Source organism: Aptenodytes patagonicus, chromosome W, assembly GCF_965638725.1.
Source record: "Aptenodytes patagonicus chromosome W, bAptPat1.pri.cur, whole genome shotgun sequence".
Taxonomy (NCBI): Eukaryota; Metazoa; Chordata; class Aves; order Sphenisciformes; family Spheniscidae; genus Aptenodytes; species Aptenodytes patagonicus.
Window position 1 is genome coordinate 16,362,916 of NC_134981.1, and position 26,005 is coordinate 16,388,920.

A 26,005-nucleotide genomic window follows, 5' to 3' on the forward strand; every position below is an offset into this window, starting at 1 on the left:
TCATATTCTTTTATTTTTATTTTTTTTTAACAAAAATGATCTTTTCTGGTTCGGTGATATATCATAAATACAGTCTCTTCCAAGCAATGAGTAGGAAATAGATTTCCACTGAATTTTCTTTAGCTTTGAGGAGTTCAGACATCATCAAATATTCTGCTAAAAGACATTGACAGGTATCTTCCACCAGGCTGGTACCTGCAGAATCAATTTTCAATATGAAAAAGTATCACAGGAATCAGAAAAATAAAGACCTATGAAATCATATAACCCTCGCTGCACTCTTTACTCCTTAAGTCTCCATGAATTACAGGATCTGAAGTTCTACTGAATTGCTGTTTCCATGAGAATTTGGTAGGCAGTCATTAAATTAAATCTCATGTGACCAAGAAAAACAGTGATATGAATACAGGGAGTCTTAAAGAACTTTGTTTCCTGTTACAAAGGAAAGAAGTTGAATGTTTTTGTTTAATAGAACTTTTTTTTAAACCAGCATCCAAAAGTTGTTTGGGTGACTAAAAGAACATCTCATTGGGTATTCCTAGGAGAAATCATAGAATCATAGAATAGTTTGGGTTGGAAGGGACCTTTAAAGGTCATCTAGTCCAACCCCCCTGCCGTGGCCAGGGACATCTTCAACTAGATCAGGTTGCTCAGAGCCCCGTCCAGCCTGACCTTGAACGTTTCCAGGGATGGGGCATCCACCACCTCTCTGGGCAACCTGTTCCAGTGTTTCACCACCCTCAGCGGAAAAAATGTCTTCCTTATATCTAGTCTAAATCTACCCCCCTTTAGTTTAAAGCCATTCCCCCTTGTCCTGTCACAACAGGCCCTGCTAAAAAGTCTGTCCCCATCTTTCTTATAAGCTCCCTTTAAGTATTGAAAGGCTGTAATAAGATCTTCCCGGAGCCTTCTCTTCTCCAGGCTGAACAACCCCAACTCTCTCAGCCTTTCTTCATAGGAGAGGTGTTCCATCCCCCTGATCATTTTTGTGGCCCTCTTCTGGACCCGCTCCAACAGGTCTGTGTCTTTCTTATGCTGAGGACCCCAGAGCTGGACACAGTGCTCCAGGTGGGGTCTCACCAGAGCAGAGTAGAGGGGCAGAATCACCTCCCTCGACCTGCTGGCCACGCTTCTTTTGATGCAGCCCAGGATACGGTTGGCCTTCTGGGCTGCGAGTGCACATTGCTGGCTCATGTCCAGCTTTTCCTCCACCAGTACCCCCAAGTCCTTCTCGGCAGGGTTGCTCTCAATCCCTTCATCCCCCAGCCTGTATTGATACCAGGGGTTGCCCCGACCCAGGTGCAGGACCTTGCACTTGGCCTTGTTGAACCTCATGAGGTTCACACGGGCCCACTTCTCGAGCTTGTCCACATCCCTCTGGATGGCATCCCGTCCCTCTGGCGTGACAACCGCACCACTCAGCTTGGTGTCATCTGCAAACTTGCTGAGGGTGCATTCGATCCCACTGTCCATGTCATTGATGAAGATATTAAACAGTAGCGGTCCCAATACAGACCCCTGCAGGATGCCACTCATCACCAACCTCCATCTGGACATTGAGCCGTTGACCACTACCCTCTGGATGCGACCATCCAACCAATTCCTCACCCACCGGACATTCCACCCATCAAATCCATACGTCTCCAGTTTAGAGAGAAGGATGTTGGGGGGGACCGTGTCAAAGGCCTTACAGAGGTCCAGACAGACGACATCTGTAGCCCTTCCCGTGTCCACTGATGTAGTCGCTCCATCCTAGAAGGCCACTAGGTTAGTCAGGCAGGACTTGCCCTTGGTGAAGCCATGCTGGCTGTCTCAAATCACCTCCCTGTCCTCCACGTGCCTTAGCATAGCTTCCAGGAGGATCTGTTCCATGATCTTCCCAGGCAGAGAGGTGAGACTGACTGGCCTGTAGTTCCCCGGGTCTTCCTTTTTTCCCTTTTTAAAAATGGGGGTTATGTTTCCCCTTTTCCAGTCAGTGGGAACTTCACCGGACTGCCACGACTTCTCAAATACGATGGATAGTGGCTTAGCAACTTCATCCGCCAGTTCCCTCAGGACCCACGGATAGATCTCATTGGGTCCCATGGACTTGTGCACCTTCAGGTGCCTTAGATGGTCTCGAACCTGATCTTCTCCCACAGTGGGCGGCTCTTCATTCTCCCAGTCCCCGCCTTTGCCTTCTGCGGCTTGGGCGGTGAGGCTTGAGCGCTTGCCAGTGAAGACCAAGGCAAAAAAGTCATTGAGTACCTCTGCCTTCTCCATATCCCGGGTAACCAGGTCTCCCGTTTCATTCCAGAGAGGGCCCACATTTTCCCTAGTCTTCCTTTTATCCCCGACGTACCTATAGAATCTTTTCTTGTTGCCCTTGACGTCCCTGGCCAGATTTAATTCTATCAGGGCTTTAGCTTTCCTAACCTGATCCCTGGCTGCTCGGACAATTTCTCTGTATTCCTCCCAGGCTACCTGTCCTTGCTTCCACCCTCTGTAGGCTTCCTTTTTGTGTTGGAGTTTGCCCAGGAGCTCCTTGTTCATCCATGCAGGCCTCCTGGCGTTTTTGCCTGACTTCCTCTTTGTTGGGATGCATCGCTCCTGAGCTTGGAGGAGGTGATCCTTGACTATTACCCAGCTTTCTTGGGCCCCTCTTCCCTCCAGGGCTTTGTCCCATGGCACTCTGTCAAGCAGATCCCTGAAGAGGCCAAAGCCTGCTCTCCTGAAGTCCAGGGTAGTGAGCTTGCTGTGTGCCCTCCTCGGTGCCCTCAGGATCTTGAACTCCACCATTTCATGGTCACTGCAGCCCAGGCTGCCCTTGAGCTTCACATTCCCCACCAGCCCCTCCTTGTTGGTGAGAACAAGGTCCAGCATAGCACCTCTCCTCGTTGGCTCCTCTACCACTTGGAGAAGGAAGTTATCATCGACGCATTCCAGGAACCTCCCGGATTGCTTATGCCCTGCCACGTTGTCCCTCCATCAGATGTCGGGGTGGTTGAAGTCCCCCATGAGGACCAGGGCTTGTGAGCATGAGGCTGCTCCTATCTGTCTATAGAGGGCCTCATCCGCTCGGTCTTCCTGGTCAGGTGGCCTATAGCAGACCCCTACTGTAATGTCACCTGTCCCTGCCTTCCCTTTAATCCTGACCCACAAGCTCTCAGTTGGCTCCTCATCCATCCTCAGGCAGGAAACATCTGCTGGAAAAGCAGCACAGCGAACTGCAAGCAGTCCAGGAAACTACTGGAGTGCCTTGAGGACAACTTCCTAGTACAGGTAATGGAGAGCCCAACCAGAGGAGAGGCTCTGCTGGACCTGTTGCTCACTAATGCGAAATAACTTATCGAAGAGGTCAAGATTGGAGGTAGCCTGGGCTGCAGTGATCATGCCCTGGTGGAATTCTCAGTCTTGAGGGGTACAGGATGGGTAAAAAGTAGAGTCAGGACCCTAAACCTCAGAAAGGCAAACTTTCAACTGTTTAGGGCATTAGTGCGTGGGATCCCTTGGGAAACTGCCCTCAGAGGCAAAGGAGTGAATGAGAGCTGGGAGATATTTAAAGACACTTTTCTTAGGGAGCAAGAGATCTCAATCCCAACGTGCAAGAAGTCGGGCGGGGGGGCAGGAGGCCAGCTTGGCTAAGTCAAGACCTCTTAGCCAAACTAAAACACAAAACCAAAATGCATAGGCAGTGGAGGCAGGAATACACATCCTGGGGAGATTATTAGGGATATGGCCTGGGAGTGCAGGGAGGGGATCAGGAAAGTCAAAGCACAGCTGGAGCTGAACTTGGCTAGGGATGTAAAAAATAACAAGAAGGGTTTCTTCAGGTACATAGGGCAACAAAGGAAGATGAAAGAAACTGTACCCCCCTGATGAGCGAAACGGGAGACCTGGCTACAACCGACATGTTGAGTACCTCAGCCTTCTCCAACTTTTTTGCCTCGGTCTTCACTGGCAAGTGCTCTAGCCACACCGCCCAATTCACAGAATCCAAAGGCAGGGACTGGGAGAATGAAGTACTGCCCACCGTAGGAGAAGATCAGGTTCGAGACCATCTAAGGCACCTGAAGGTGCACAAGTCCATGGGACCCGATGAGATCCATCTGCGGGTCCTGAGGGAACTGGCGGATGAAGTTGCTAAGCCACTATCCATCGTATTTGAGAAGTCATGGCAGACTGGTGAAGTTCCCACTGACTGGAAAAGGGGAAACATAACCCCCATTTTTAAAAAGGGGAAAAAGGAAGACCCGGGGAACTACAGGCCAGTCAGTCTCACCTCTGTGCCTGGCAAGATCATGGAGAAGATCCTCCTGGAAGCTATGCTAAAGGCACATGGAAAACAGAGAGGTGATTGGTGACAGCCAACATGGCTTCACTAAGGGCAAATCGTGCCTGACAAATTTGGTGGCCTTCCACGACGGGATTACAGCATTGGTGGATAAGGGAAGAGCAACTGACGTCATCTACCTGGACTTGTGCAAAGCATTTGACACTGTTCCACACAACATCCTTGTCTCTAAAATGGAGAGACATGGATTCGATGGGTGGACCACTCGGTGGATAAGGAATTGGCTGGATGGTCGCACTCAAAGAGTTGCCGTCAACGGCTCGATGTCCGGGTGGAGACCAGTGACGAGTGGGGTCCCTCAGGGGTCCGTATTGGGACAGTATTATTTAACATATTTGTTGGGGACATGGACAGTGGGATTGAGTGCACCCTCAGCAAGTTTGCTGACAACACCAAGCTGTGTGGTGTGGTTTGTACTCTAGAGGGACGGGATGCCATCCAGAGGGACCTTGACAGGCTAGAGAGGTGGGCCTGTGCGAACCTCATGAAGTTCAGCAAAGCCAAACACAAGGTCCTGCACCTGGGTCGGGACAACCCCAAGCATAAATACAGGCTGGGTGGAGAATGGATTGAAAGCAGCCCTGAGGAGAAGGACTTGGGGGTACTGGTGGATGAAAAACTGAATATGAGCCAGCAATGTGCGCTCGCAGCCCAGAAAGCCAATCGTATCCTGGGCTGCATCAAAAGAAGTGTGGCCAGCAGGTCGAGGGAGGTGATTCTCCCCCTCCACTCCGCTCTCGTGAGACCCCACCTGGAGTACTGTGTTCAGCTCTGGGGCCCCCAACATAAGAAAGACATGGACCTGCTCGAGTGGGTCCAGAGGAGGGCCACGAAGATGATCAGGGGGATGGAACACCTCTCCTATGAAGAAAGGCTGAGAGAGTTGGGGTTATTTAGCCTGGAGAAGAGAAGGCTCCAGGGACACCTTATAGCAGCCTTCCAGTACTTAAAGGGGGCCTACAGGAAAGATGGGGAGGGACTCTCTATCAGGGAGTGTAGTGATAGGACGAGGGGTAATGGTTTTAAACTGAAAGAGGGTAGATTTAGATTAGATATTAGGAAGAAATTCTTTACTGTGAGAGTGGTGAGACACTGGAACAGGTTGCCCAGAGAAGTTGTGGATGCCCCCTCCCTGGAAGCGTTCAAGGCCAGGTTGGACGGGGCTTTGAGCAACCGGATCTAGTGGAAGGTATCCCTGCCCATGGCAGGGGGGTTGGAACTAGATGATCTTTAAGGTCCCTTCCAACCCAAACCATTCTATATCCTAAATAAAGTCTCTTTGTTGACAACTGCTAGTCTAATTGCAATCATTATATGTCCCATAAGAAGACCAAGTAATTGAGGCTAGCCAGAATCTCCAATCTCAGCTAGTTGAAGTGTTGAAGATGGGAAGAAATACACCACTCTTTTCAGGTGTCTTTAATGGGCAAGATGGCACTGTGGCACAGAAGGGAATATATCATCACATCATCTAAGACAAAAAGGAATCTATTTACAGTACTCACACAGCCAGTGTTGTGCAGAAAAGATATTAAAAAAACCCCAAACAAACAACCCCCCCCAAAAAAAAATCCCCAAAAAACCCACAAAGCTTACGTCTATTAGTATTGGTCCCTGAGAAGCTGAATTCTTTTTGGTCTGTGTGAACAACTCTGTTTCTAGTGGCATCATCTCTATTTCCATACTGCTCTTTCCATTCCTGGAAAAAGACAAAAAAGAAAACGTAAGCTGTGAGGAAAAAGTACCACAACTAAAGCATACCTAGGATCAAGACGTAGTCCAGACCCACAATTTAGAGCTAACTGGTCAATCACATCAGACTATGAAAGTAATACTTTGAAAACGTTCCTGTTCAGTATCTTGATACAGGAAGAATTTTTGTGGGGTTTTTCTTTAAAACTCAAGATATGTCCCTTCACTAAACCGGTTTCAATAACTGTTCTTTAGAAGAAAGACTCACAGAAAACAAACTACATATCCACACACAAAGTTCACTCAGCTGCTCTAAGTTATGGTGAGCAGACAGACATTGCTTTTTTGGTTTCTATTTCCATCTAGTGGTAGAATGGTAAAATACCCAGATGCTGATAGCACAAAAAAAACCCCAAAACATTTGGACAGGCCATGTTTACTAAGCTGCTTGTTCTGTTGTGTTTTCATTCCATCATATAATGTTTTAGCATGTAAACATTTTAATATGAAGTATAATGAAATATTAAATAAGAAAATGTCTCATGCTCTTATTAGAAGACAACTTCATGTCTCAATAGAAACTTTTCCAATTGCTCCAATAACTTTAATATATTTCAGATTCGTATCTGGATCCCAGATTACGGACTGGTAGGAACTGGTATACTCAAAGTTACTGTGCTAATTTATGTCATCATATCTTACAGTTCTAAGCTGCAGAAGGATCAAGCATTTAATCATGATCCAGTAAAAGGTAACACTCTCAAAAGCCCAAAAAGTTTCAAGAATGAATGTGCTATAGTATTTAATGCAAACTCAAAAAACAGGTAACATCTGAAATTGAGTTTGCTATTGAACTAAAATTGTTGCTTAAAGTCAGATCATTTCAGTGTATACTAAATGCATCTTACATTTGCTACTATTTAGTTTCACAATAAGTTCAAGTTCTAAAATTATGAGATGGGGAGAGGATCAGAAGAAAGGTCTATGCAGTATTTGCTGTCATCAAGAATTGAAGTCAAGTATCCCTGAGTTTGAAAAGCCCAGAGTTTTTAGCCCCAGTATTATCTTATCTTGCCTTTCTGCAGATAATATTTTTCCCTTCCTTTAGTCAGGTCATTTTTTGCATGCATGCTTTTGATTTATCTCTTTGATTGTGACTTTCTATACTAAATTCCAAATGCTATAAATTAATGAAAAACTAAAGCTACAGTTAACTGAAGCTGCTTAAAATGAAGCTGCCTGAATTATTGTTTATTCAGATTGACTACCTTCACCAATCTTTCAATTCAGTATGTACTCAAAATATTATTTGAATCAAACATTCTGTTTGTTACTCGGTGGTAACAGTATTCATTCTGTCTTAAATGTAATTACCTTCTCTGAAAAAAAAAATAATCTGTGCCAATTACTTTCCAATGAGCACACAAAGCAACAGGTAAGTTTGGGAGGAGCATACAGTCCCCATTTCAGTGAATATGACAACACTGCAACTGCAGTTATTTCAAGCAGAGCAGTATCAACAGAAGAGACTGATAATAAGCCATTTCAGATTATTCTGCATCCTAGAATTCAGGACACTTTTTAACGCTTGTTAAACCTATAGGCATAGGCTGTTCTCACAGCACACGGAGTAACAAGAGTGTCCAAGTAGTGTGACCGCAATCATCCTCTTATCTTTTAAAGTTAAAATGTAAATTATCTTCCCCCCCCCAGCCAAGACTATTCTGCAAGATTAAACTGATTCCATCAATTATTGGGGGACTTATTTTTTTGCAAAATAGATCATGCTGAATTAAATAGCAATGACAAATCCTATCAGATATTGCAGTATATTAATATTATAAATAGCTAAAACAATCTCACACCCTTCTGTTTTCACCTTCTTCCTGCCTTTGTCGTTTTCTTTTCTCTATAAATAAAAATAAAAAAATTTGTCTGAGCTACATACAAGAAAAATCATTACCAACATTTTTTTTAAACAAACAATGAAAATCCAAAGTTAACTAGCAAAGATTCTTATCGAAATAGATGGCTCATACAATTAAATAAAAACGAAAGACAAAGCTGCTTGTCTATCATTATGGAGTTTCCCATTAAAATCAATTCAAGGCATAACATTTGGATACCAGTTGGCAAAGCAAAAAGAAACTCTTAGAAATAGTAGGGAAAAGTATGATGTTAAGAACAAACTTGAGCATTATTGAATCAAAACCTTGCTGAAGTTCTAGGAGGCCCAAAGTATGACCCAAATAGTTTGTGTCAGTATCTGCTATTAAGCTGGAAGTATAACATCACAGTATCAAAGAAATAGTAACCTCTTGTTTAAGGGAATGAGACACTCCCCTTTCTCCAAAAAAGAAATACTACTATAAGTAAATCTAGCTGGTTTTGTTTTTCATAAACTATGAAAGGAGAATAAAAGTACTGCATAATATAACATTGTATCCAGAGATTTTAATTTCTAAACCTTCATTCAAGAACCACAACAGCTTTTAACAACTTTCAAGGAACACTTTCAATAAAAATTAACATTAAAAAAATTAAAAAGCTCTCCAAAACAGCAGATAATTACAGCTCTACAGAACAACATGCTTTCTGTGATAAAGCACAGTAGTTGAAACAGCAAAAAATCCTAAAGGAAATGACAGAATTTGGACAGCTCAATGAACATACTTACACAAAGAAAGATTAAAATGAGGTTGTTGATGATAAAGACAATTTAAGTGCTAACTATCCTTTATGACAGATTACACAAGATCTCAGCATCTGCTCAGGTATTATTAGATCAGTAATGACTTCAGAGGAGCATCACTTAACTGAATTGTAAAATATTTAGAAATATCTCAATTTCAGATACTGGATGAGTAAAGCTGATACTTTACTTCAGATGTCAATGAAGTCCAGCACTGTTTATATAGCAACCACAGTGCTGTAAGCCTATTGAATTTTGTGCAGTAGACTGCCTCAGTACCATTTTCAAAATATTGACAAGCTATATGCTTTTGGGGGGGGGGGCAACTTTTCAGAGAAGTTTAATGCAACAATATATTATATTTTGTGGGAAGAATAGGATAGAGGATCTAACTTACCTCTTCTGATTAGCTCTTTTCCTTCATCAATCAAATCGGAGGTCATTTCGCTGTCCCCCATGAACTGCTGGAATCCCAAAAGATTCAAACGACGAGATCCTAAACTGGTAAAAGCAGAAGGATAAGCAATTTCCTTTGTTAATATACAATGAATAGTTTAGATATATTACATTGCAAAATGTAAAACAAATTATTCAGAAATTTATGGACAATTCAAAGAAAAAAAGCAACATAGAAGAAAAGACAGATTATTAACCCCCATTTTTAAAAAGGGAAAAAAGGAAGACCCGGGGAACTACAGGCCAGTCAGTCTCACGTCTGTGAGATTCAGTTTTTAACCTGATTTAGTTGAAGATGTCCCTGCCCATGGCAGGGGGGTTGGACTAGATGACCTTTAGAGGTCCCTTCCAACCCAAACGATTCTATGATTCTATGATTCTATTATACTAGCTGAGAAATCAGAAAATTCAGAACAGTGACATGTTCCTAAATCCAATTGAAAGTGATGAAATAATCTTATTCAAGCAGTGAGATAAAACTGTTTATAGTCTGAGAGTAGTGCAAATGATTTAAGACAATTGCTTGAAATGTTCTCAGATATAACAGAATTTATACCGATGATATCTCATTGACTCTTCTTTGCCAGAAAAAAATGACTACAAAGATTCTGCCTATTATGATTTCTGTGTTTTTGAAACAGTAATAACATAGGAAAACCACCTTCATCTCAGGTTTTACTCAGGAGAAATGTGTGGCATACTCTTAAGCTGCAGGGATGCTGGCTGCCATTTTGGGTACCCATTAGACAGCAATCAGATAATAAGCTTGCTCCATCTTTTGCCCAGGATTAAGTTAGTCCTGGAACTGGATAGCATGAAACCACTTTCACCTTTTCAACTTCCCACCAGAGAATACAGCTGCTGGTTTTCTTATTGTTTTCCTCTCTCCAAACTGGAACATCAATTTCATGTTCAAAGTTGGCTTCATTGTATATTTATGCTGAAAAGTTTTTTCCTATACTATCTGAACTTTAAGACTGCTGGATTAAACAAGGGAGACAGATTTCCTTGACAGATTTTAATTAAACATTGTTTCACATGTATCTGAATTTTAGAGGGCATTAAAGTTCATGCAAAGCAGCTTCCTCTCCTTTAGTTTCTTTTCTTCCTTTTCACCATGGCATTCAAGACCCAGGATCATCACAGACAAGAAGTCACACAAAGTGTTTTCTTGTCATTGGCTTTCCTGTTTGCTTTTTGTGGGTTCCCCCCAGCACCACCACCACTCTTGTCACCTAGCCTAAAGGTAAGCAGGAAAAAGCTAGGATTAGATCCTTGTTGTCTTACTACCTGTGGATGCACATAGGATATTAATGGACATTCAAGGCATTTAACTACATTCTACATGACTCAAAACCTATATGTTGCTTCTGACTGAATGGTAATGCAAAATTGAAGAAGTGAACATAAATGTAGCCAAGCAGGGTCAGACCAAAGGTATCTCATCCCTTACAGTGGTCAAAAGCAGACATTTTGAAATAATATAAGGATAAAGCAAGCATATAACAGTGCTTTTTTGCAATTACCCTTCCAGCCTCCAACAAATTGTGCCTTAGGGAAGCGAGATCAAATGATTTAAACCACTACGCTTTCAAACTGAAGTCTGGCAACTGATCAGAAATTTGTTATGAGTCTGTTAGAAAGTTCATTACCTAAAGTTTCTGCTAATGCTTCTTAGTTTATTAGAAAACCTTGCTGAAAACATAGCTTCCTCGTGGTAATCTTAATCTCAAATAGCAGAATCTAAATGCTTGTGGGCTCCAAAGTTTGAACAGAACAGACTCCAAAATCTAGGAATTAATTTTAATGCAACCCCCCCCCCAACCCAGTTATGAATTAATACAATGGTTATTCTTAAAATGTACACATTTCACATATATAAATAGCGATCTATTGTTTTAGTTTTTGCATTTTTATTAATATGTCACAACTCAACTGCTGGAAGAGAAGTGAATCTCTTCCTGATTGCTGAAACTAATATTATTAATGTGAAGAAATGTGGAGGATCAGTCTTGCAAATTACTTACCTTAAGTATGTGGCAATACAGAGAATGACAAGCATTGGGTAATATATATAGAATCCATCTGCAATGAAGGACAGCACTCTCATGGATCCCATTATCTGGAAAAAAAATCCACAAGAACAAGCTCTGATCAGATATATTCTACATACACCCAGAAAGATTGTGCCATCTCACTGTTTTCAGTCCACAACACACAAACACACAATCCTTTACAGTTACTGAAACATAGGTAAGTATTATCATCACAGATCTGATTCAGACAGCTGACTCAGAATGCCCAGATATAAAGGCCACCTCTAACAGTGTATTCACTTTGAGGTGTCTAAGACACTAGATCTTGTTGTCTCACCTGATCCAGAATCAGTTCAAATCTAGTGGATCTTTTCATCTGCTGTGAAAGGAGTCTCTGGACAACACTAAAAATCTACTTGCTAACAACAAAGGGAGATGTGACTTGCTGTCCTACAGAAATTGGTTGTTCAGTAAAACCAAACTCACTGGTATTCCGTGGCAAGTTAGGTTTGCTCCCAATCCATAAAGATGCCCCATACGCTAAAGCCAGTGGAAGCTAAAGCTATTAGTAAGTGAAGAACAGTCTGCACTCTTCAGCATATTACTGTAATTTCTTAGGATAGAGATCAAAACAGAAAAATTAAGCTATTGATGACTCCTGTGTAGCTAGCAATCATTACCAAACTCCTGGTCTAGAAGTATTTCTACCCTGTTTAATATTAGTGAAAAGATTTGAATATCTGAATCTTACTATAAGAAGTATATAAAAATATTTTTCCTATTCTCCAAACCAAGAAGCCTCAAAACCACATTTTCTGTACTTACTGACGTATAAGCAGTTGGCTGAGTGTTTTTGTGAGAGATTATTGCATCTATATGGGTCAGGCCCAAAAAGTTCAAGCATAATGGCGGAGTAAGATGGCAAAATAATCTTCACAAATGTAAGGGGCAACAGCATTTAAAACAATTTCTTGTATTAAAAATATTAAGAAATCATAACTGGATATATCACAGAATAATGATGTACAGATCATTAGGATTTATATCCATATGATTATAAATGAAAAAATATAAATGAAAGCTTAATGGACATTTTCAATTGACTATTTGACAGAAAATCTGCAAAATATATGCCACATACTCACATGCCACTGAAAAGGAGACTGTACTCATCTGTCTGATGATGTGAAGCTAAGTAATAATAGTTAAATATGCGGATCCTGAAGACAGTAAACAGATACTTAGGAAAAAGATGGTAAGAAAATAAGCCATCTGAAAACAAAACAAAAAAAAAAGAAAAAAGTTGTTTGAATGTAGAATTCTACTAAAGGTTTTAATGCATTCAGCACATAGTCTGTGTATGCAACAGGTTGACTGCAGTCTAATTTTTTATTTTGAGATGGGACAATAACACCAGCTCTGAGAAGAATTTCAGGAGGGTTTTTTTTTACTTGAGAACGATACTTGAGAATGATACTTGTAACATTCTGCACTTCATATAAGCTAACATAACTGACCCTAGAAACATTTATTGTACTTGTTTTTGTTATGTAAGTGAAATTAGCATAATTGCCTCGATAATTACTATGACTGATTTGACATTTTCTTCCCACAAAAAGTGATCAAAACAAGTGGTTTCAATTCAACCTATTTTGTCAGTATACTAGAATTTTTCAGCTCAGCTCCTTTACTGATAAATTTGTGCACTCGTATACTAGCCACACCTCCTGGGACTGGATTTCTGGTCAGCAGCAAATTCCTATTTAGGAAAGAGGTGTCACACACATTGCTGATTAGACACAAAGTCTAAACACCTAAGCTCCAAGCTAATGTTTCACAAATTACTCTACACATGGTATTCAGCTCAACTGGGTCACACCTTCACGCTGTAAAGGAGAGGTGTAAGAAGTAGCAAAAGGCAGACTCCCACCACAGAAACAAAGTTTGGTATTATGTATTTCAGAGACCTTCTGAAAGTTGACAGATTATTTAGAGACTTATTTTAAAATCAGTCTGGTCTACTATTATTATAATAACAATCTATCTAAAAAGATTTTTGTTGATTACCTCAGGAGAGGGTACTTCAAAGACCCAAAAGGGTACCTGTGGGCTTTTGGTAGAGCTGCCTTGAGTACAGAGATGATTAAGCAGCTATCTAGCTTGCTTGTTCTCTCAGAGGATCCTACCGCTGTGGGGTTGCTGCGGGTTAAAGAACAGCAGGTGCCAATTGCTACCATGACAGTGCACCGGTGACAATATCACACCAAGCGAGACTCCCTGATTCCCATCCATAAGCTGTTCTGGCGACTGGAGAGCCAAGGAGTGATCAGCAAGACTCGCTCACCCTTTAACAGTCCCATATGGCCAGTGCAAAGGTCCAACGGAGAGTGGAGACTGACAGTAGACTATCGTGGCCTGAACGAAGTCACGCCACCGCTGAGTGCTGCCGTACCAAACATGCTAGAACTCCAATACGAACCATAGTCAAAGGCCGCCAAATGGTATGCAACAAAATGCTAACGCATTTTTCTCGATCCCTTTGGCAGCAGAGTGCAGGCCACAGTTTGCTTTCACTTGGAGGGGGGTTCAGTACACCTGGAACCAACTGCCCCAGGGGTGGAAACACAGCCCTACCATTTGCCATGGACTGATCCAGACTGCACTGGAGCAGGGTGGAGCTCCAGAACACCTGCAATACATTGATGACATCATCGTGTGGGGCAACACAGCAGAAGTTTTTGAAAAAGGGAAGGAAATAGTCCAAATCCTGCTGAAGGCCGGTTTTGCCATAAAACAAAGTAAGGTCAAGGGACCTGCACAGGAGATCCAGTTTTTAGGAATAAAATGGCAAGATGGACGTCGTCAGATCCCAATGGATGTGATCAACAAAATAACAGCCATGTCTCCACCAAGTAGCAAAAAGGAAACACAAGCTTTCTTAGGCGTCGTGGGTTTTTGGCGAATGCATATTCCAAATTACAGTCTGATTGTAAACCCTCTCTATCAAGTGACCCGGAAGAAGAACGATTTCAAATGGGGCCCTGAGCAACGACAAGCTTTTGAACAAATTAAACAGGAGATAGTTCATGCAGTAGCCCTGGGGCCAGTCTGGGCAGGACAAGATGCAAAAAATGTGCTCTACACCGCAGCCGGGGAGAACGGCCCTGCCTGGAGCCTCTGGCAGAAAGCACCAGGGGAGACTCGAGGTCGACCCCTAGGGTTTTGGAGTCGGGGATACAGAGGATCCGAGGCCCGCTATACTCCAACTGAAAAAAAGATATTAGCAGCATATGAAGGTGTTTGAGCTGCTTCGGAAGTGATCGGCACTGAAGCACAGCTCCTCCTGGCACCCCGACTGCCGGTGCTAGGCTGGATGTTCAGAGGGAGGGTCCCCTGTCCACATCATGCAACTGATGCTACATGGAGTAAGCGGGTCGCACTAATCACACAACGGGCTCGAATAGGAAACGCCAGTCGCCCAGGAATCCTGGAAGTGATCATGGATTGGCCAGAGGGCAAAGATTTTGGAATATCGCCAGAGGAGGAGGTAACGCGTGCTGAGGAGGCCCCAATGTATAATGAACTACCAGAAAATGAGAAGTAATATGCCCTGTTCACTGATGGGTCCTGCCGTCTTGTGGGAAAGCATCGGAGGTGGAAAGCTGCTGTATGGAGTCCTATGCGACAAGTTGTAGAAACGGCTGAAGGAGAAGGTGAATCGAGCCAATTTGCAGAAGTAAAGGCCATCCAGCTGGCTTTAGACATTGCTGACCGAGAAAAGTGGCCAGTGCTCTCTCTCTAGACTGACTCATGGATGGTGGCAAATGCCCTGTGGGGGTGGTTGCAGCAATGGAAGCGGAGCAACTGGCAGCGCAGAGGCAAACCCATCTGGGCTGCCGCATTGTGGCAAGATATTGCTGCCCGGGTGGAGAACCTGGTTGTAAAAGTCCATCACGTAGATGCTCACGTACCCAAGAGTCGGGTGTGAGAGACTGAACTGTAAATCATTTGTCTCAAAGATTGTTTGTCTAAGCGAAGAATCCTCTGGCTGCTACAAGGCCACAGAGATAACGGCTACAAGTGGGAGACTGAACTGTAAAACATTTGAAGACATCCTGCCAAGTCAGGCGCCAGTCGTGTGAAGAGTGGGGCTGGGGTCCTGGGGTCTCGTGAAACGTGCGCATATGCAGGAATGCGGAGATATGCAGGTATGTGCCGTTGTCATGGAAATTGCAGCCCTGGAATGAGGATAAAAGGGACTGCCAAGACAAGCCCGGTGCGATCGCCCACCACCGAAACATCAAAAGACTTGGACCCTCAGGACGCCGCGGATCCATGGTGGTGACTATCCTTGCAACTCTGTCCCAAATGCTTGCTTAACTTCTGTCTTTTTATTCCATTCTATCCTGTCGCTACTAACTTCTCTTTTCTACTTTTGATAATAAAAAGCTGTCTTGGGTATACAGCATTTGACCTTGTTTGTGTCTTAATCTCGCTCTCGGGATCATATCGAAACCTCTCCCGACATTGGATTGGGACATCGGGCCACTGAAGAACATCAAAACAACCAGCAGGTGGATCAGGCTGCTAAGATTGAGGTGGCTCAGGTGGATCTGGACTAGCAACATAAGGGTGAATTATTTATAGCTCAGTGAGCCCATGACACCTCAGGACATTTAGGAAGGGATGCAACATACAAATGGGCTCATGATCAAGGGGTGGACTTGACTATTGATGCCATTGCACAGGTTATCCATGAATGTAAAACGTGTGCCATAATCAAACAAGCCAAGTGGCTAAAGCCTTTTTGGTATAGAGGATGATGGCTGAAATATCAATATGGGGAAGCCTGGCAGATTGATTATATCACACTCCCACAAACCCACCATGGAAAGCACCATGTGCTTACAATGGTGGAAGCAACCACCAGATGGCTGGAAACATATCCCGTGCCCCATGCCACCGCCCGGAACACTATCCTGGGCCTTGAAAAGCAAGTCCTATGGCAACATGGCACCCCAGAAAGAATTGAGTCAGACAACGGGACTCATTTCCGAAACAACCTCATAGACCCCTGGGCCAAAGAGCACAGCATTGACTGGGTATATCACATCCCCTATCATGCACCAGCCTCCGGGAAAATTGAACGATACAATGGACTGTTAAAGACTACGCTGAGAGCAATGGGTGGCAGGACATTCAAACATTGGGATACGCATTTAGCAAAGGCCACCTGGTTAGTCAACACGAGGGGGTCTGCCAATCGAGCTGGCCCTGCCCAGTCAGAACTTTTACGTACTGTAGACGGGAATAAAGTCCCTGTAGTGCACATAAAAAATATGCTGGGTGCTGGGGAAGACAGTCTGGGTTATTCTTGACTCGGGCAAAGGCAAACCCATTCATGGGATTGTTTTCACTCAAGGACCTGGGTGCACTGTAGGTAATGCAGAAGGATGGCGAGTCCAATGTGTACCTCAAGGTGATTTAATCCTGGGTGAAAAGAATCCATGATTTGAGTTGTATGATGGCAGTATTACATGATGCTGTATGTCACCACTGCTGTGACTGCCATATATCAACAGTATTATAGCAGGAACCTCTTGCTGCTAGTCAAGCTAGAGGCAAGAGGAAGAATTCATTGCAATGTTAAAACTTAAGGCCTAGTCCAAAGGGACCAGAGGTGGGGAATATAATGGATATACCTTTAAATTGTTGTAACCCATGATTTGAGTTGCATGTTATAGGAATTACTATAGCAGGAACCACCTGAACCAATGGAGGACAAGCCTTACAAGAAGCAGTGCAAGTGCAGCAGTGACCCGACCTGAGCTGGCTTTGGTGCCCAGTAACTCCACGCAACACACCACCTCTCCTATCCTGAGTGACCACCATAACAGATGGAGCCCAAACTCACGGACTAAATGAACTCAATGGACATTTTGTGGACATTTTATGGACATTTCACAGGGGTGGTCCATAGACTAAGGGAATGATATCTGTGTATTATATCAAAGGATGGGAAGGGGGGTGGTGGTTAATGAGGATGTATTGGATAGTGTGGGACCTGAGCATGATGTAAATGGTATGGAATAAGGGGTGGAGAATGTGCTGGTTTTGGCTGGGATAGAGTTAATTTCCTTCCTAGTAGCTTGTATGGGGCTATGTTTTGGATTTGTGCTGGAAACAGCGTTGATAATACAGGGATGTTTTCATTATTGCTAAGCAGGGCTTACACAGAATCAAGGCCTTTTCTGCTTTTTGTTTGTTCATCTGTTACTCTCTCAGAAACAAAGCTTAGGCTGTAAAATTATATTGTCCTACCCTGGAAATAACTCATTGCTAGTGCACAACAAATTAGAAATTAAAATATTATTAGGAGAAGACACTTTCTAAAAAGATGCACAAGGAGCTGCATCTCCTAATGTTCGGTACATGACAGATGAAGAGTCCTTTCCTTTTATCTTTACTAGAAGAGCTATGCCACCCCAACAACATCCCACAAATGTAGAAGGTAGCCATGATGCAATTTAAAGTTTCTATTTTTCTTTCTTCTTTTAAGGCTTCAAAGTTTGCTATTACAACATGTAACCTGCTATTACATTTGTAAAAAAATTTAAGCTTATGGTCAAGAGCATAAATCAATACCTGACAGCTATTCCATTACATAAATGCATTAAGATGCACATTTGCTTCCCTCTACTGTAACTGAACTTTTTACATAAAACAATCTGTTGTTCTTACAAAATGGTACCAGTTACTCCTTTACATATTAAAAATCTGCATGACAGCATTTACCAACAGTTGGTGTGTAGAAATACTGAATAATTTTATTCTCTGGTTCCTGGGAATGAAAGGTATGAACAAACTGTTGAGTTGCACTGGTTTCATTTTTTGCCACATCTTCTAGGTAAAATACTTGTTCTAAAAGAATTTGGCACTGGACCTGCGTACAACTATGTCTCTGTACTGAATAAATTACCTATAATAAATTCCAAGAAATTATGGTTACAACATACTTGTTTCAAGAAACAATAGAAAAGCCTTGCAAAATCCCCTAAAAATTTCTACATTACAGAACTGCAAAGATTAATTACTCACAAAAGTAGGCAGTTAATTCTCTTAATATAAAAATCATGAGGAACACATGATTCCTGAGTTTTGCAGTTCTTTCATCATAATCTATCTGTAGCGATAACAGCCTACTTTTTCCAACATATCACTTTATTTTTGCATCTCAGTGAATACCAAGCTTTTACTACAATTTCTTTTTTAGAATGCACTGTCAATCAATCATTACAAGGCTTACTCGCAGCCAGTTAAAACACTGTCAAGATATAACACAAGAACAGTTTTTACACATCCAGAAATTAGATCTGGACATCACTTGGGATATTAAACTTCTATGTTTTCTTTCATTGATAAAAGTTTCTGTTAAGTACCAATCCCAAAACCCACTATACTTAGCAATTCAGGTAAAGTACACTGAAAATCTTTGTTTGACTAGCATTTATTCTTATTACATTAGCATAAATGGGGCATTCTCTCATGTATTAATATACCTGCTTGTGAAGTTTGACCAAACATTTTTCACTTGGATAACTATTCTCTTTCATCAAAATCTTCATAATCATCCACGTTCCTACCCATTCTTTCCTGGTACTCAGTAGGACACTGGAAGGAAAGGGAAAATTGACTGGAAGATGAAGAAGGGGTAGCAAGTCCTCTTTGTTAATTATTTGTAAATGTTTGGGGCATTTCATGCAACTGAAAAGCTCACTCTAAGCGTAGATTTTTCCTTTTGATACCAGCATCTGTCTTCTAGTAGTAGAAGAAAAAGTCATATTTTCCTGTTCAAGAATGATCAACTTGACATTCTTTATTAATAAGATATGGCACTTTGAATTATTTACAGTGGCAGGTTGACCCAGGCTGGATGCCAGGTGCACACCAAAGCTGCTCTATCACTCCCCCTCCTCAGCTGGACAGGGGAGAGAAAATATAACGAAAGGCTCATGAGTTGAGATAAGGACAGGGAGAGATCATTCACTAGTTACTGTCACAGGCAAAACAGACTTGACATAGGGAAATTAGTTTATTGCCAAGCAAATCAGAGTAGGATAATGAGAAAATAAAAACTAAATCTTAAAACACCTTCCCCCCACCCCTCCCTTCTTCCAGGGCTCAACTTCACTCCCGATTTTCCATACCTCCTCCCCCCAAGCAGCACAGGGGGATGGGGAATGGGGGTTGCAGTCAGTTCATCACACATTGTCTCTGCCACTCCTTCCTCCTCAGGGAGAGGACTCCTCACACTCTTCCCCTGCTCCAGTGTGGGGTCCCTCCCACAGGAGACAGTTCTCCACAAACTTCTCCAACGTTGAGTCCTTCCCATGGGCTGCAGTTCTTCACAAACTGCTCCAGCGTGGGTTCCTTCCACAGGGTGCAGTCCTTCAGGAACAGACTGCTCCAGCATGGGTCACCCACGGGGTCACAAGTCCTGCCAGCAAACCTGCTCCAGTGTGGGCTCCTCTCTCCATGGGTGCACAGGTCCTGCCAGGAGCCTGCTCTAGCACGGGCTTCCCATGGGGTCACAGCCTCCTTTGGGTGCATCCACCTGCTCCAGCGTGGGGTCCTCCACGGGCTGCAGGTGGATATCTGCTCCACCGTTAACCTCCATGGGCTGCAGGGGGACAGCCTGCCTCACCATGGTCTTCACCACAGGCTGCAGGGGAATCTCTGCTCCGGCGCCTGGAGCACCTCCTCCCCCTCCTTCTTCACTGACCTTGGTGCCTGCATAGCTGTTTCTATCACATATTCTCACTCCTCTCTCCACTGCTGTTCCTGTTGTTGCGCAGCAGGTTTTTTTCCCCCTTCTTAAATATGTTATCACAGAGGTGCTACCACTGTCACTGATTGGCTCAGCCTTGGCCAGCGGTGGGTCCATCTTGGGGCCAGCTGGCATTGGCTCTATCAGACATAGGGGAAGCTTCTAGCAGCTTCTCACAGAAGCCACCCCTGTAGCCTCCCCGCTACCAATACCTTGCCATGCAAACCCAATACATTTACCAAAAACATACTTTGTGTTTTGCATGAATTCAGAATAAGGTATATAGCAGAAAAACAGATGGTATTTTCTACAGACCTCATTATGCTTTAGAAAAAAGTATTATTAACAGTTACAAACTGTTATAACTTCTGTTTCTAAAATACTATGTATATCAAAATATGACGGATAATTACATACATCATAAGAAAGCACTCTACAAAGAATTTCAACTCAAAGTCTGGTCAGAAACTCACACAATGCCAATTAGAGATTTTATGTTAAGGGGAAAAGAAAATAACGTATAAGTATTCAGTAGGTGCAGGAAGCACCCCCTCCCCATTGAACATTTATGGCTGAAGATGAGCAATTTTGTTACCTTTTTCAGTATTGTATCAACACATTTTTTCAAAGGATGATTATACTTGATACTCTCACTTACTTTATGGACTTCCTGTTGAGGGGAAAAAAAAAAAGAAGAGTTGTTTCATTATGTTAAATGGATAAAAAAATTTTACAGGGTCAGATAAGAGTTCCATCCCTCCCAGTGGAAACGATAACCATCAGAGCTTAAAAACAACAGAATTTCCTAAAAGCCACAGCTTTATTAGACATCTAATAAGATAATTGAAGGAGTATTTATAAAGAAGATACGTATTTAAAAAAAAAAACAAACCACAACACAATGTCAGTGTGGAAACATTACTCTGTGAATGTGTGGAGGATTGGTTTCTATGCGTGAATACTGAAATGGAAAATACTTTCTTGTTTTAGTTCTAGGTAAAGAGGAGGAGTTTCTTTCTTAGCTGGTTTAATTTCACTTTTATTACTTTAAGCAGCTTGATGGGTATCATTTTACACTACTTCATTTTATATCTTCCTCACATTTATCTCCACATAGCTCACTTCTGAGACCATTTGGCATTTATCAGTAATGAAAAGATGCTACCTAACAGCTAGATAAGTTGTTTCAGAACTGCTTATCAGTTCATCAGGCTTAGTGAGAACTAGATTTTATTCTTCATCCTATTGGCAATCCAGAGATAACCTTTTGATACTTTTTTGTTGAAAATTTGTTGTTGTTACAAACAGCACTTTAAAAAAAAGATGTAAGTTCTAGAGTCTGGAGGACAGAAATAATTGTAAAGGCTTAGAAATCTTGTCAAATAGGATGATTAGGCAGACAGAAGAATTACATTTGTTTAGTATGACAAGGGAAACTAAATTGATATAGGCAGTCCTTCGACATATAAAAGGCTGTTCTAACAGATGACTGGTAGTAATTCTGGTTTCCCTCTGAATCTCCTGAGGGAATGATCACAAGAAATCTGATTAGTCTGTGGCAAAGAATTTATCATTATATAGTGAGATTAGGAAAAACAAACAAACAAAACCCCACAAGAATGTCTGTAAGGGTCAACCCTAAACATATTCAGCCCTGTCAAATAGTGCGTTGGACTAAAAAACAATAATTAAAAAAAATGTGAAGTGTTCTCTAGTACTACAATTTCTTGTGTTTTCAGAATCTCTCTCTGATAAAGGAAGAAAACAAAAGCCTAAACTAAAGTTTGAGAGTGCTCAAATTTAGTGATTAATTTGACACAGTAGCAATTTATAATATTTACAATCAAGTTCTCAGAATCAGCACTGGCATTCTTAAGAATTTTTAAATATTTTCATGCACTGCAGTGTTCCTACGAAGGTTGAAAATAAAATATTGGCCAAGATTAAGATATAGTGTAATTTTTTTTTCTTTCAATCTAGAAACAAAGTGAAGTGCCAAATCTTAATATTTGAAACAAGGTTTTATAATGCATTAACAATATAATATATTTTACATTGTGTATGACATAACCTCAGAATTTTTCAGTCCCCCTACCTGACTTAAAGAACAGTCTAGTACAAGACAGGAAGTGCTAGCCTGGTAAACAAAGTTTTTGTTGCTCATTTTCTAGTAAGTTTTGTAGTTATGTCCCACTTAGATGTTTGTAGCAATTTCTTCAAAATGCTATTACTGAAGAATAAAGATTCTACTATTATTTTATGTTGACCTATCACAGAAGAAGTTACCAGCCTACCCTACAATTCTTCAGAAGTATTATTTCCAAGCCATGGTATTAGAGCAGTAGAGCAGGCAATAGCTATTCAATGGGTTGCACTTCCATTCTATTCTTGAACTAAATTAGAGCCTATTGCTCACTCACAAATAACAATAAACACAGTACCATCTCTCTCAACAGAAACTCTTTGAAAAACCAATGATCTATATATTCTCTTCTCAAAAGGCACATAGCGTGATCCTGCAAATCCAACTTGGAAACTCTTCTTAAGATTCCAGAAATATACTGGGAGCAGAGCATAAAAGCAGACATACGCAATTTGCATGAACACTAGCAAAACATCTGTACACTATATTTTCAAGCATCACTCTGGAATGTTATTCATTAGTGACCAATATTACTCCAAAAGGGCCAATAAAAGAATAAAAACAACAAATAATGGCTATCAAGTTGCCAAGTTCTTCACATCAGGGACTATTTCTCATTTGATTTTTATACAAGATCTAGTGTCATCAAGTGGCACACTATGATGATTTTCTTAATTTACAGATATTTCACAGTAAGTTCATGCTACTTATGTTTTCTTGCCACAAGTGCCCAACACCAGGAAATTCAGAGATGACTAACAGCAGCCTTCACTTATTTCATAGCAAAAGCTAGTTACTTACCTCCATAATATCCTCTAAATTCTCCTCTGCATCTGCTTTTTCAGTCATCAGTTTGGCAGCTTTGAAATAGGTCTTCATGAGAAGATAACCCCTCTTAGCCCCATTCCAGTGAGAATGGGGAATTTCCACCAAACCATAACCCAAAAGCAACACAAGAAGAAAGAGACCCCATGTGTTTGCAGCAGCTATCCCAATAGTCTGAAGTTGGCTCCTAAGGAGGGGGGGAAACAAACAAAAAAGCCAAACAACCAAACAAAACCAAACAGATGGCAAAAACAAAAAAAAAAGAAAAAAACAAACAACATCCCCCTACCCCACCCGCAAGAAAGTGACCTTCAAGTATCTGTGCACCAATATGGCTTTCAAGTTTACAGGAACAAACTGTAATTCTTGCCAGTCTGCTACTTGGCTGTATTTAAAGCTGCCACGATTTTTCTGTATCTATCTCCCATGTTTCTGCCCTCTCTGGAGGGAAGACAAAAATGTTTGTTCTCAAAGGAATATGTTCCTTTAGGAAACAAAATGAACTTAGCAAACTTATTGAAAGTGAGGCAAAAACACCATAACAGGAGTCACTATAAGAAACAGCCTCAGAATTCAGGATTTGTATTCAGAAGTAGAAGTTGAAAGCAACTAGGCAAGTACACAATAGTGTTTACTACTGTATTGAGTATGGAAGACCATTAGCAATGTTATAAATATTATTTTAACTTACCTTATGGCCTTTAAATAGAATCTACAGTAGACAGAAGCGCTACACAGGAAATACTGACACAGACTTGAAAGATGCTATTTTGAAAACACTGAGAAAGTTTCTGCACTAGCTTCACAAATGCATTTGTAGGGAGAAAAAAACCCCACCGCAAATATAAGAGGATTCCTCTGCCCTACATATCAAAACCAGAAAACCAAAAGATAAGTTTCTACAAATAGTCAAAAAATCCCAATTCTACAAAAGTCATTAAAAAGTTAACAAAACTTTCCAACTGTCTAGCAAAAATCAGATCAACTAAAATTGTTTTTTAAAAAAGACCCATTTCATCTACAGAAGATATTATCCGTGACAATTTTTAAGAACTCATGCAAGTGCTTACAACTTTATTCTTATCACTGTAAATTGAAGTTTGGGTTTACAGCCACATATATTAAAAATGCTCCAAAAATCAGCAAGTAAGTGCCATAATAGATTGCATTCTCAATCAATGCAGTTTTAATCTTTCCAGTAATAGAGAACCCTCCTGATCTAGCATATGATTGCATGAAAGGTAGCAGAATCCTAGGAGGAAAGCAAACAAAACAAAACCAAACCAAATCAGCCAACCAAATAAAAAAAGACTCCCAAGCTTCTAACAAAATTAGCTAGTTATATGGTTTTATTCTAGATGTACTGGTCTGATAGCAAACCTTAAACAAGTTGTAGATAAAAACAACACAGTTGGCTTTACTATGAAAAATCTCTGTTAATCGAGAACTCACTACCAACCTTGATCTTCTTGACTGAGCTACAAAAATAATTATTTGATGATAGGCTGATCAGAAACCACACATCAATCTAACCCAAAAGCACAATCTGTTTGCTGTAGCTATATCTATAGTTTTATATAGTATATCCAATAAAACCAAATAATTTAAAATATTACTCAGAAATTACCCAACTTATTCATGGAATTATTTTGATACCCTGTTGCCTAAAACCCATTTTTTTCAGACATAAACACCTCTATGTGTAAATCGCTCAGTTTCAACTAGAAAAGTGAACCAAGGGCAAATGGCTGTCACCTGAAAAGGAGCCAAAAAAAAAAGTGTACTCAATTTAATACAGTAATTAGAGAAATTTTATTGCTAGCAAATAATATATATGATTAGATAGCTTTGTGGAATAGTGATATATATTCTTAAAGAGTACGCTATGACTGTTAAGATGTTGCACTTATAAATTATACCTGTATCACAGTCTTTGTCATATTCTTTTGCCTTACTTACCATGTTAAAAACTGTGATGTCCAGTATACAACACGCCAGAAAATTGGCATAATTCCATTAGGAATATAACTCCATGGTTTGAAACATTTTTGCTTGCTGTAACAATGTAAGGAAGCTTATTATTAGTTGTAGGGTCAAGAGTACAGACAAAATTTTCTATAAATTCCCATATCTAGAAAGGTCTTTGAAAATAGCATAGAAATAATACGTTACTATTTGAGTAAGTAGTCAACCATCAACCATCTCAGAAGAGAATAAACTGAATCACCATTTAAAAATATATATCATGATATACTCAAGTCATATACTGTAGTATAATACCCATTAGCATGTTCTGGAATTATAGGCAAATTAAAGGGCTATTGAATAGTTTTCAGATTGTGTATTTACCTAACTATGTTTAATTAACGTAAACTGAGTGGTCTTAAATAAAGAGTAAAATGTTGTATCACTAAGTCTGGCATTTTACAGTTCTTCCACAGATATACAACATCCAGATAGCCTCTGCTTTGGGGTAACAAAACTGGCAATACGTTGCATGCACGTATCAACTGATATCTCAAATGTTCTAATCATTTTACAGATAACTACACTGCACACATCTACAAGATGTGGAAATAGCCAAACGGAGACTAAAGAGTGAGCAACCACAGAAAGAGCCCATATTCGTCTATATTCCCCATGGCTTAGGGATTATTTCTTTCCTGCCGGAAGACAGCGAGCAGGCTATCACTACTTTGGTAGAATACAGTAAATTTCAGATAACTCTAATTACTATATATATGCAATTATAAGCAATTTGATATGCTGCTTGCATATAAGACAAGCCTACTAATTTCATTCATAAGGTATAAAATTAGATTTTCAGGTCTAAGGTCTTTAAGATTGAAACACAGTACACTCCTATAATTTAAAAAAAGAAAATCATAAAATACTTCTTTAAAAACAGTCTAATGAAGAAAACATACAGCTCATACCTTGGAGCAAGACTAACATAAGAGCCATTACTTTCTGCAGGGCTGGAGTTAACAGCAAGTTTGCA

At 41.0% G+C, this 26,005-nt stretch overlaps 1 protein-coding gene across 1 annotated transcript; it reads right to left on the minus strand.

Annotated features, from left to right (window-relative positions):
• On the minus strand, positions 1–26,005 carry LOC143172175 (G-protein coupled receptor-associated protein LMBRD2-like; the record flags this gene model as incomplete). The annotated part of the gene is given in 16 exon segments (XM_076361428.1): positions 1–195; positions 5,930–6,032; positions 7,891–7,934; positions 9,115–9,218; positions 11,201–11,295; positions 12,035–12,140; positions 12,355–12,442; positions 12,445–12,481; positions 18,009–18,188; positions 18,769–18,811; positions 18,813–18,880; positions 20,632–20,706; positions 22,981–23,192; positions 24,090–24,256; positions 24,964–25,059; positions 25,941–26,005. Coding segments are annotated over 16 exon segments (1,617 nt in total), but the record flags the coding sequence as incomplete, so codon positions are not given.